We start from the raw sequence: 11,303 nt of genomic DNA, 5'->3' as shown, positions 1-11,303 counted from the left end.
TCATCACCACTTCAAGATGGCGGCCCAGTTTCTCGCGTCACAGCAGCCGATGCTGCGTCTACTTATAAGATGTCTATGTGGTGATTGGTTAGAAGGCCCGCGACGACACTGCTTTGAACCGGAAGAGAAAGCCAAGCTAGCTGTTGCTAATGGCTAACAGACGTAAGTGTGACTTGTTATCGTTTGAATGATGTCTACTTTGTAGGAAATGTATGCCAATGATGTTTGCTTTGTTTGAAATAAAGATGCATGCTTTAAGAACCTTTAACCGTACTTCGTGCGCATGTAATCTATTCTCGCCCGTGTTCGTGCTTGTGTTAGCCTCGCTGCCAAGTGGAATTTTTCAGTGAAATTATTGGCATTATTTTTTCCAACTCCCAGATTGAGGAGAAGATGTCGGACAGCGATGGTGCAGCACAGGAGCCGGCTGGCCTGGAGGGTCTACCGCCACTTTTCAGCATCTCCAAGGGAGAAGTGGTCTCCGTGCAGACGTATGGAGCTTTTGTCCGCCTGCCTGGATACAAGAAGGAAGGTAAATGCCACTTGGATTTCCATTAGGGCGGGCAAAAATAAACAAGATTAATCACAAATAATATCACGTTAATCAAAAATACTTGCAGTTTTATTTAGGTTTGTTTTGTTCTAGAGCTGGCAAAAATAACCAGTTTATTCTTGTTAATATTTGGCATTAATCACAAAAAAAGCCTCAATAGTTGCAGTTAATCAAGTGTTTTATTTAGATGTGTTTTTTTTAGGGCTGTCAAAAATAAGTAAACCCATGTGATTAACCACAAAAAAATTGCATTAAATCAGGAATATTTGCAGGATATTAACACGTTTTATTTTTGATTTAAAAACAAAACAAAATCTTAAGGCTGCCAAAATAAATTAACTCATGTGATTATTAACAAAAAATAATCACATTAATCAGGAATGGTTGCAGATTAACGAGTTTTATTTAGATTTTTGAAATATTTGTTTTTACTAAATAAGGAATTAACTCATGTGATTAATCACAAAAAAAAATCACATTAAGCAGGAATAGTTGCGGATTAAAAACGTGTTATTTAGATTTTTGAAATAATAGTTTTGCTAAATAAATAATTAAAGTTAAGTTAAAGTACCAATGATTGTCACACACACACTAGGTGTGGTGAAATTTGTATGTATTTTATGTATTTGTACCTTGTTTTAACTGTTGTACCTCGTTTTTACTGTTGTTTTTTACTTGTTTTTAATTCAAATTGCCCCTCTGGGACAACAAAGATTTTTCTAAGTTTAATTTGTCCTCTGCATTTGACCCATCCCCTTGTTCACCCCTTGGGAGAGGTGAGGGGGAATCATTTTTGGTGATTTAACCCCCAATTCCAACCCTTGATGCTGAGTGTCAAGCAGGGAGGTAATGGCTCCCATTTTTATAGTCTTTGGTATGACTCGGTCGGGGTTTGAACTCACAACCTACCGATCTCAGGGCGGACACTCTAACCACTAGGCCACTGAGTAGGCTATTAACTCATGGGATTAATAGCAAAAAAAAAAATCACATTAATCAGGAATAGTTGCAGATTATTAACGTGTTTTATTTAGATTTTTGAAATATTTTTTTTTACTAAATAAGGAATTAACTCATGTGATTAATCACAAAAAACATCACATTAAGCAGGAATAGTTGCGGATTAAAAACGTGTTTTATTGAGATTTTTGAAATAATTGTTTTGCTAAATAAAGAATTAACTCATGGGATTAATAGCAAAAAAACATCACATTAAGCAGGAATAGTTGCAGATTATTAACGTGTTTTATTTAGATTTCTGAAATATTTTTTTTTTTTACTAAATAAGGAATTAACTCCTGTGATTAATCACAAAAAACATCACATTAAGCAGGAATAGTTGCGGATTAAAAACGTGTTTTATTGAGATTTTTGAAATAATTGTTTTGCTAAATAAAGAATTAACTCATGGGATTAATCACAAAAAATAGCAGATTATTTTATTTAGATTTTTTTAATATATTATTTATACTAAATAAGGAGTTAACTCATGGGATTTATCACAAAAAATAAGGTTACCTCATGATTTATCACAAAAAATATCAGTCAGAAATAGTTGCAGTTAATAGAGTTTTATTTAGAATTAAAAACTTTTTTTTTTACTATGGCTGTCAAAAATAAGTTAACTAATGTGATTAATAACAAAAATATCACATTAAGCAGGAATAGTTGCAGGGTATTAACGTGTTTCATTTAGATTTTTGAAATATTTTTTTTTACTAAATAGTTAATCGTGTCTTATTTTGAATTTTTAAATTATTTTTTACTAGGGCTGTCAAAAATAAATTACCTCACGTGATTAATCACAAAAAAGTATTGCATCAATCAGGAATACTTTGATGTATCACAAAGTATCACATCAGTCAGAAATAGTTGCAGTAATCGTGTGTTTTATTTAGAATTTTTTAAATTATTTTTTACTAGGGCTGTCAAAAATAAGTTATCTCATGTGATTAATCACAAAAAAGTATTGCATCAATCAGGAATAGTTGCAGATTATTAACGTGTTTCATTTAGATTTTTGAAATACATTTTTTTATTAAATAGTTAATCGTGTTTTATTTTGAATTTTTTAATTATTTTTTTTTACTAATGCTGTCAAAAATAAATTACCTCACGTGGTTAATCACTAAAAGTATTGCATCAATCAGGAATAGTTGCGGATTAATCAAGCGTTTTATTTAGATTTAAAAAAAATATTTTTACTAAATAAGGAGTTAACCTGTGTGATTGATCACAAAAAATAATCGCATTAATCATGCATAATTGCAGATTAATTACACATTTTCTTTATCAATCAAAGCTTCAAAATAAACTTGAGAAAATAAATTAAGCACCTTCAAATAAAACATGTTTGTGTATGACATTCTGACCATACAATTGCATTTGTGTCAAAATATTTTAGGTTGTTTTAAATTATTTAAGCAAGTAATTTACTGAGATTGATTGAATATTAAAATATATTAAAAAAAAAAACATGACTAATTTCCATTTGTTGAGGAGGTAAGAAGCCATAAATAAGTGTGCAGTGGTGCTAGAAAACATTTTTGGTTGTTTGCAGGTTTGGTTCACGTAAGTGAAATGTCCGCCACGCGTGTGGAGAGCGCCTCAGAGATTGTGGATGTGGGAGAAAAGGTGTGGATCAAAGTGATTGGCAGAGAGGTAAACGACTCACACGCTCAAACACACGACGTCAGCAGTGATGTCATGCCAGGTTGACTGCCCCCAGGTCCAAGGAGACAAGATCAAGCTGTCCTTCTCCATGAAAGCTGTCAATCAGGGCACGGGGCGGGACTTGGACCCCAACAACGTCATGGCAGAGTACGTTGCGCTTTTGTCTCCACCCGAGTCTTATGTTAGTAACGTGCTGATACAGGCAGGACGCCAGGCGGCGAAGGCAGTTCCGAGATCACACGGGCAACAGGATCACGCTGGAGGCCGTACTGAACACCACCTGCACCAAGTGCGGCTGCAAAGGTACACAACAAAATAATCATAAAAACAACATCAAGGTTCAAGCTGCTCAGTCATGTGACTCTTTGCTAGGTCACTTCACAAAGGACTGCTACTCCGCACCGGGACTGCAATACTCGCTGGTGCCAGATGAGGCCGATGGTGAGCCACAGCAACAGCAGCAGCAGCAGCAGCAGCAGCAGCAGCTTCAGGTGTCCTCAGATGCACCCAGGAAGGACAAAGACAAGAAGAAGAAAAAGAAGGTAAATCATAATAAGTCCAAAAAAATGATGAATCTCAAATATTTCCTGTCACGCCCCCCCTAAGGGACATCATTCTTTTCCACACTCCCCTTTTTTTATCTGGATGGTTCTGTACTAGCTTTATTACGCCATTGCGTCTCACGCCCTCTTTCCCTTGACACCCCACGGGGCCCGCCCCACTATTGAACTGCATTAAACCACCTATTTGGAACTTGCTCAGTTACTTTTTAAATTTTTTTTTGAAAAAGACAGATTTTGTCATGTTCCACCATATATATTTTTTTGTATCTAGATGTGTCAAAGTAGTTCTTTATGAACGTTAAAGACGCTATTATGCCTTTGCTTCTCAGGCCCCCCAACACCACACCCCACTATTGAAGAAGCACTGCATTTAAACGGGCTGTTTGAAAGTGATCATTGTTACATTTCTCTAGGAGACAAAATACAATTTGCACGCTCCCCCAAAGGGACACAATGTTTTTCCACGCCCCCTTGAAGTTAAAGTTAAAGTACCAATGATTGTCACACACACACACACACTAGGTGTGACGAAATGATTCTCTGCATTTGACCCATCACCCTTGATCACCCCCTGGGAGGTGAGGGGAGCAGTGAGCAGCAGCGGTGGCCACGCCCGGGGAATCATTTTTGGTGATTTAACCCCCAATTCCAACCCTTGATGCTAAATGCCAAGCAGGGAGGTAATGGCTCCCATTTTTATAGTCTTTAATGTTTATTTTTGTGATCTGTATGTGTCATGATAGTTCTTTACGAACACCAAGGAGGATATTACGCTACTGCCTCTCACGCCCCCTCTCCCCTGACAACTTGTGGCCCCTCAGGTGTTTTTACCCACTATTTAAGAAGTACCACGTTAAACAGGCTGTTTGGAACTTGCTCAGTTACTTTTTTTTTTGTAAGAGACATTTTCTCACGCCCCCCTTTTTAAAAAATCTGCATGTGTAAGATACTTCTTTACTAACACTAAAGATGCTATTACGCCATTGCTTCTTACGCCCCTTTTCCCTTGGGGACCCACCTCACTATTGAAGAAGCACTGCATTAAACGTGCGGTTTGCATCCAGTTATATTTTTCTAGAAGTCAATCTTTTTCAAGCCCCCACCCCTAAAGTAAATTTTTAAATTTTTGTTATCTGGATGTGTCAAGATAGTTTAATCTAACACTAAAGGTGCTTTTACGTTATTTCCTCTCACGTCCCGACAACGGCGTTCCTGGGTGTTGTTGATAAATGGCTTTGGCTTTGCATAGTAGAGTTTTAACTTGCACTTACAGATGTAAAGTTAAAGTGCCAATGATTGTCTCACACACACACACACACACACACACTAAGTGTGGCGAAATGATTCTCTGCATTTGACCCATCACCCTTGATCACCCCCTGGGAGGTGAGGGGAGCAGCGGTGGCCACGCCCGGGAATCATTTTTGGTGATTTAACCCCCAATTCCAACCCTTGATGCTGAGTGCCAAGCAGGGAGGTAATGGCTCCCATTTTTATAGTCTTTGGTATGACTCGGCCGGGGTTTGAACTCACAACCTACCGATCTCAGGGCGGACACTCTAACCACTAGGCCACTGAGTACGTATGTAGCGACCAACTGTAGTTACTGACAGTGGTTTTCTCAAGTGTTCCTGAGCACATGTGGTGACATCCTTTACACACCAATGTCACTTTTTGATGCAGTACCGCCTGAAGGATCGAAGGTCACGGGCATTCAATGTTGTTTTTTTAGCCTTGCTGCTTACGTGCATGTCAGGTTCAAACAGCGAACTATCTATTAAACAAGACAAGAAGCAAGGAATCAACGTGAGTTACATTTTGCTCATGAGGAGAAATGTATTGGGCTGCACACTTACCCTACGCTCTAAGGTACAGCCCCACGCGCTCCTCTATTTATTCGGGAGTTCCCCAGTTAACATCACTGAGGCTTTTTCTGAAGGGAGGTGTAATGCAAGCAGCCCCAGTAGACACAATATGTGATTATTCAGAATGGGAATGTGCTGACACACCCGTCTCTGTTTTGTCTCCGTGGAGGTACTCGAAGTCCGTCCTTGGCTGTCAGCAGGCAGGGTCTGGAAACAAACTGCTGCTGCGAGACAACTCGCAATGTAAGATTACAAGTTGTGTGCCTTTGCACGGATAGAAAAGTACAACTTGAGCACAATAGATAACTATTGCAACGGCCTTTAAGCATAAGAGTTGTGTGATAACTAACAGTGCAGTGATTTCTCCAGATTCTCTGAACCTTTTGATGATATTATGGAGCGTAGATGGTGAAATCCCTAAATACCTTGCAGTAGCTGGTTGAGGAAGGTCCACAGTTTCCAAAAACAATTTGAAATGTGGACTCGTCAGACCACAGAACACTTTTCCACTTTGTATCGGTCCATCTTAGATGAGCTCGGGCCCAGCGAAGCCGGCGGCGTTTCTGGGTGTTGTTGATAATTGGCTTTGGCTTTGCATAGTCCAGTTTTAACTTGCACTTACAGATGTAGCGACCAACTGTAGTTACTGATAGTGGTTTTCTGAAGTGTTCCTGAGTCCATGTGGTGATATCCTTTACACACTGATGTCGCTTTTTGATGCAGTACCGCCTGAGGGATCCAAGGTCACAGGCTTAGCTGCTTACGTGCAGTGATTTCTCCAGATTCTCTGAACCTTTTGATGATATTACGGAGCGTAGATGGGGAAATGCCTAAATACCTTGCAATAGCTGGTTGAGGAAGGTCCACAGTTTCCAAAAACAATTTGAAATGTAGACTCGTCAGACCACAGAACACTTTGCATCAGTCCATCTTAGATGAGCTCGGGCCCAGCGAAGCCGGCGGCGTTTCTGGGTGTTGTTGATAAATGGCTTTGGCTTTGTCCGGGGGTCTCCGTTGTGGTATTTTAGGCTTCATAATGCGCCACACATTTTCAACAGGAGACAGGTCTGGACTACAGGCAGGCCAGTCTAGTACCCGCACTCTTACTATAAAGCCACGTTGATGTAACACGTGGCTTGGCATTGTTTTGCTGAAATAAGCAGGGGCGTCCATGGTAACGTTGCTTGGATGGCAACATATGTTGCTCCAAAACCTGTATGTACATTTCAGCATTAATGGCGCCTTCACAGATGTGTAAGTTACTCATGTCTTGGGCACTAATACACCCCCATACCATCACAGATGCTGGCTTTTACACTTTGCGCCTATAACAATCCGGATGGTTCTTTTCCTCTTTGGTCCGGAGGACACGACGTCCACAGTTTCCAAAAACAATTTGAAATGTGGACTCGTCAGACCACAGAACACTTTTCCATCTTAGATGAGCTCAGACCCAGCAAAGCCGACGGCGTTTCTGGGTGTTGTTGATAAACGGTTTTCGCCTTGCATAGGAGAGTTTTAACTTGCACTTACAGATGTAGCGACCAACTGTAGTTACTGACAGTGGTTTTCTGAAGTGTTCCTGAGTCCATGTGGTGATATCCTTTACACACTGATGTCGCTTTTTGATGCAGTACCGCATGAGGTATCGAAGGTCACGGGCTTAGCTGCTTACGTGCAGTGATTTCTCCAGATTCTCTGAACCTTTTGATGATATTACGGAGCGTAGATGGTGAAATGCCTAAATTCCTTGCAATAGCTGGTTGAGAAATGTTCTTAAACAATTTGCTCACGCATTTGTTGACAAAGTGGTGACCCTCGCCCCATCCTTGTTTGTGAATGACTGAGCATTTCATGGAAGCTGCTTTTATACCCAATCATGGCACCCACCTGTTCCCAATTAGCCTGTTCACCTGTGGGATGTTCCAAATAAGTGTTTGATGAGCATTCCTCAACTTTCTCAGTCTTTTTTGCCACTTGTGCCAGCTTTTATGAAACATGTTGAGCTAATATTTGCAAAAAAATAAAGTTTAGCAGTTGGAATGTTAAATATCTTGTCTTTGCAGTCTATTCAATTGAATATAAGTTGAAAAGGATTTGCAAATCATTGTATTCTGTTTTTATTTACCATTTACACAATGTGACAACTTCACTGGTTGTGGGGTTTTGTATGACGCGAGCTAAAAGGCTGCTTTTTTTCCCCGCGTTCCCGCGCAAAAGGAGAAGAAGAAGAAGAGGAAGAGGGAGCGGAAGGAGACGGACAGCGACGACAGCAGCGGCGGCGGCGGCGAATGCAAACCCAAGCGGCGATGCCGCGAGCACACCCGCGAGCGTGAGGAGAAGCAGCAGAAGAAGAAACACAAGAAGCACAAGTCTCACAAACACAGCTGAGAGGTCAGGACTGCTTCTTTTTTTGTTTGTTTTTTTTCATTTGCATCAACTTAAGATCTTTTGCTTCCCCAAAAAAACAACACACATCCTTTATTTGATGTCCTGATGTAACCTTTCAGCTCACACAAACAATATGGCGGTAGGTCCTGATTTACTTTTTACACGTCTTTACTCCGCTTTCTGAAGCTTCAACCACAGGAAGTCGCTCACACAGGAAGTAGTAAAGACACAAACAGGAAGTGTAGGACACTAGTTTGCCCGCACACACTACCTCCATGTTAACTTTTACCGCCTTTATTCACAAAACACTTTTGAGGTCAACAAGTACAAAAAGTCTCGTTTTGGCCTTTTATGCTTTCCAGATGTTGGCGCTGACTCACAAAATGTGATTCTCTGGCTCTTTTTTTCATCCCCAGTGGGGGGGAGAAAAGAACATTTTTCAACAGATTTAGCAATAATTCAACTAAACACAGGAGGAATTTATCAGTTAGCAACCTTAGCTCGTTAGCATGTGTGTTTATTTGAATGTCCATGAAAGTTGTGTCATGGAGCGAACATTTGCATGATTTAAACTCATTTATGTGCACGTGTTTTTCTCATTACGTGTACAATATACCCTGCTCATCTCCTTCACAATAAAATGACTTCCCTCCAAGCCACTATTTCCTACTTGTGAAAGCCTGACCATACGTCCTCTTTTGCGGGGCTTTCCGGGCGGGGTTTCTTAAATGCCTCAAATGTCCGGCATTTTCAGTCAGGGTTGCGTGTATTTTCAATGTACGTCCAGGGTTAAGAATGGGTTAAAAACAAGACAATTGTGAGGGTGTGCTCACGCAGCAGCATTCATGAGGGAGGGGCAGAGACAGAGAGGGAGAGGATTGATTGACATACTTGCCAACCCTCCCGATTTTCCCGGGAGACTCCTGAATTTCAGTGCCCCTCCCGAAAATCTTCCGGGGCAACCATTCTCCCGATTTCCACCTAGACAACAATTTGCGTGCTGCCTCAGTCACATAATATCTACGGCTTTTCACACACACAAGTGAATGCAATTCATACTTGGTCAACAGCCATACAGGTCACACTGAGGGTGGCCGTATAAATAACTTTAACACTGTTACAAATATGCGCCACACTGTGAACCCACACCAAACAAGAATGACTAACACATTTCGGGAGAACATCCGCACCGTAACTCAACATAGACGCAACAGAACAAATACCCAGCAATAACTCTTCCGGGACGCTACAATATACACCCCCCCATCCCGCCCACAACCTTCTCATGCTCTCTCAAGGATATCCCAAATTCCAAGCTGCTGTTTTGAGGCATGTTAAAAAAAAAATAATGCACTTTGTGACTTCAATAATAAATATGGCAGTGCCATGTTGGCATTTTTTTCCATAATTTGAGTTGATTTATTTTGGAAAACCTTGTTACATTGTTTAATGCATCACAACAAAATTAGGCATAATAATGTGTTAATTCCACGACTGTATATATCGGTATCGGTTGATATCGGAATCGGTAATTAAGAGTTGGACAATATCAAATATCGGCAAAAAAGCCATTATCGGACATCTCTAATGTTTAGTTACAGCATTCATATCTCTGCATGACAACGTTTTAATTTTCTCTACCTACTTCTATTAATCAAATGTCAAATTCAGCCTGTTAAATGTTCTGTAACTGCGGACTATCAATTAGAAAGAAAGAAAAAAAAGAATATACCATAGCGATGGTAATATTGTGTAGTGCAGTGGTTCTCAAATGGGGGTACGCGTACCCCTGGGGGTACTTGAAGGTATGCTAAGGGGTACGTGAGATTTTTTTTTAAATTGTCAAAAAGAACTGTGAAAAGAAATGCAACAATGCAATATTCAGTGTTGACAGCTAGATTTTTTGTGGACATGTTCCATAAATATTGATGTTAAAGATTTCTTTTTTTGTGAAGAAATGTTTAGAATTAAGTTCATGAATCCAGATGGATCTCTATTACAATCCCTATAGAGGGTTACTTTAAGTTGATGATTACTTCTATGTGTAGAAATCTTTATTTATAATTGAATCACTTGTTTATTTTTCAACAAGTTTTTAGTTATTTGTATCTTTTTTTCCCAAATAGTTCAAGAAAGACCACATCAAATGAGCAATATTTTGCACTGTTATACAATTTAATAAATCAGAAACTGATGACATAGTGCTGTATTTTACTTCTTTATCTCTTTTTTTCAACCAAAAATGATTTGCTCTGATTAGGGGGTACTTGAATTAAAAAAGGGGGTACATCACTGAAAAAAGGTTGAGAACCACTGGTGTAGTGAACTGCAATTACCCGATGTGGGCTGCAGAGGGCAGTGTCTGTGGTAGTGAAGAGGAAAAGTTTGTTCAAAGACAGTCTTCTTACTTTATATCGCCGCTGCCATTACAACACGTTTTAATTTCAATCTGCCCGAAAACATTTAGGTAGAAAAGCATGATCTATTGTACGACGATATTTCGTTTTGTTAGTTGGACCGGATGTGAAGCATAGCGCCGTTATTGGGAAGCCGCCAACCGGACGTTTGTGATTGGTATGGAAAAAAAAGACTTGCCATGTTTTGACGATGCCTCACGAGCCTTGTTGCACGTCCCACTGGGAGGAGACCCCGGAGCAGGCCAAGGACCAGATGGGGGGGATTACATCTCCTCTCTGGCCTGGGAACGCTTCGGGATCCCCCGGGAGGAAGTTGCTTATGTTGCTCTGGAGAGTGAAGTCTGGGGGTCTCTGCTGGAGCTCTTGTCCCCGCGCCTCGATTCCGGATAGGCGGTTGAAGATGGATGTTTTGAGGAAAATCTCTGATAAAAGTGACTTTAGACAGGCCTGGGCAATTATTTTGACTCAGGGGCCACATTTAGAGGAAAAAATGTGTATTTTTAGGAACACTAATACAAAACCTCACAATAATGTCTGATTGAATGCTAAAAACGTTATGACAGACCGCCTTAAAAAACGTAATGGAATTTTACATTTTTCTATAAACGATAAAACACTGAATATTGACAAAATATGAACGTCACGCCCTCTTTCGATCGACATATTTTACAATCAAGTGAAACGCAACAAACAGTGAAATATGAACGCGAAGGGTACAAAATAAACCCACCTACAATCTGATATATCACTAAGCTTTAGACCTTTGTTGTGAAAATCTCCTTCCGCGTCTGTGGAAACGCTTCCTGCCCACAGTGCTTGGTGCCTCGTCTGAGCTGCTGTG

General features: G+C 40.1%; 1 protein-coding gene across 2 annotated transcripts; it reads left to right on the top strand.

Annotated features, from left to right (window-relative positions):
- Positions 1 to 60: 60 nt before the first annotated feature.
- On the top strand, positions 61 to 8,700 carry zcchc17 (zinc finger, CCHC domain containing 17). 2 transcript variants are annotated; one of them, XM_061931607.1, is made up of 7 exons: positions 61 to 162; positions 382 to 532; positions 3,114 to 3,214; positions 3,282 to 3,373; positions 3,441 to 3,529; positions 3,599 to 3,768; positions 7,875 to 8,700. In XM_061931607.1, the coding sequence occupies exons 2-7, from the start codon at positions 394 to 396 to the stop codon at positions 8,043 to 8,045; spliced, it is 762 nt and encodes a 253-aa protein (XP_061787591.1). In that variant the 5' UTR covers positions 61 to 162; positions 382 to 393; the 3' UTR covers positions 8,046 to 8,700. The 2 variants fall into 2 exon arrangements, with proteins under 2 accessions (XP_061787591.1, XP_061787590.1); XM_061931606.1 differs by having other exon boundaries at positions 3,429 to 3,529.
- The last annotated feature ends 2,603 nt before the right edge of the window (positions 8,701 to 11,303 follow it).

Source organism: Nerophis lumbriciformis, linkage group LG37, assembly GCF_033978685.3.
Source record: "Nerophis lumbriciformis linkage group LG37, RoL_Nlum_v2.1, whole genome shotgun sequence".
In the NCBI taxonomy this organism is placed as follows: domain Eukaryota; kingdom Metazoa; phylum Chordata; class Actinopteri; order Syngnathiformes; family Syngnathidae; genus Nerophis; species Nerophis lumbriciformis.
The sequence above is the reverse complement of the archived record's forward strand: the minus strand, read 5'-3'. Positions and strand labels throughout refer to the sequence as shown.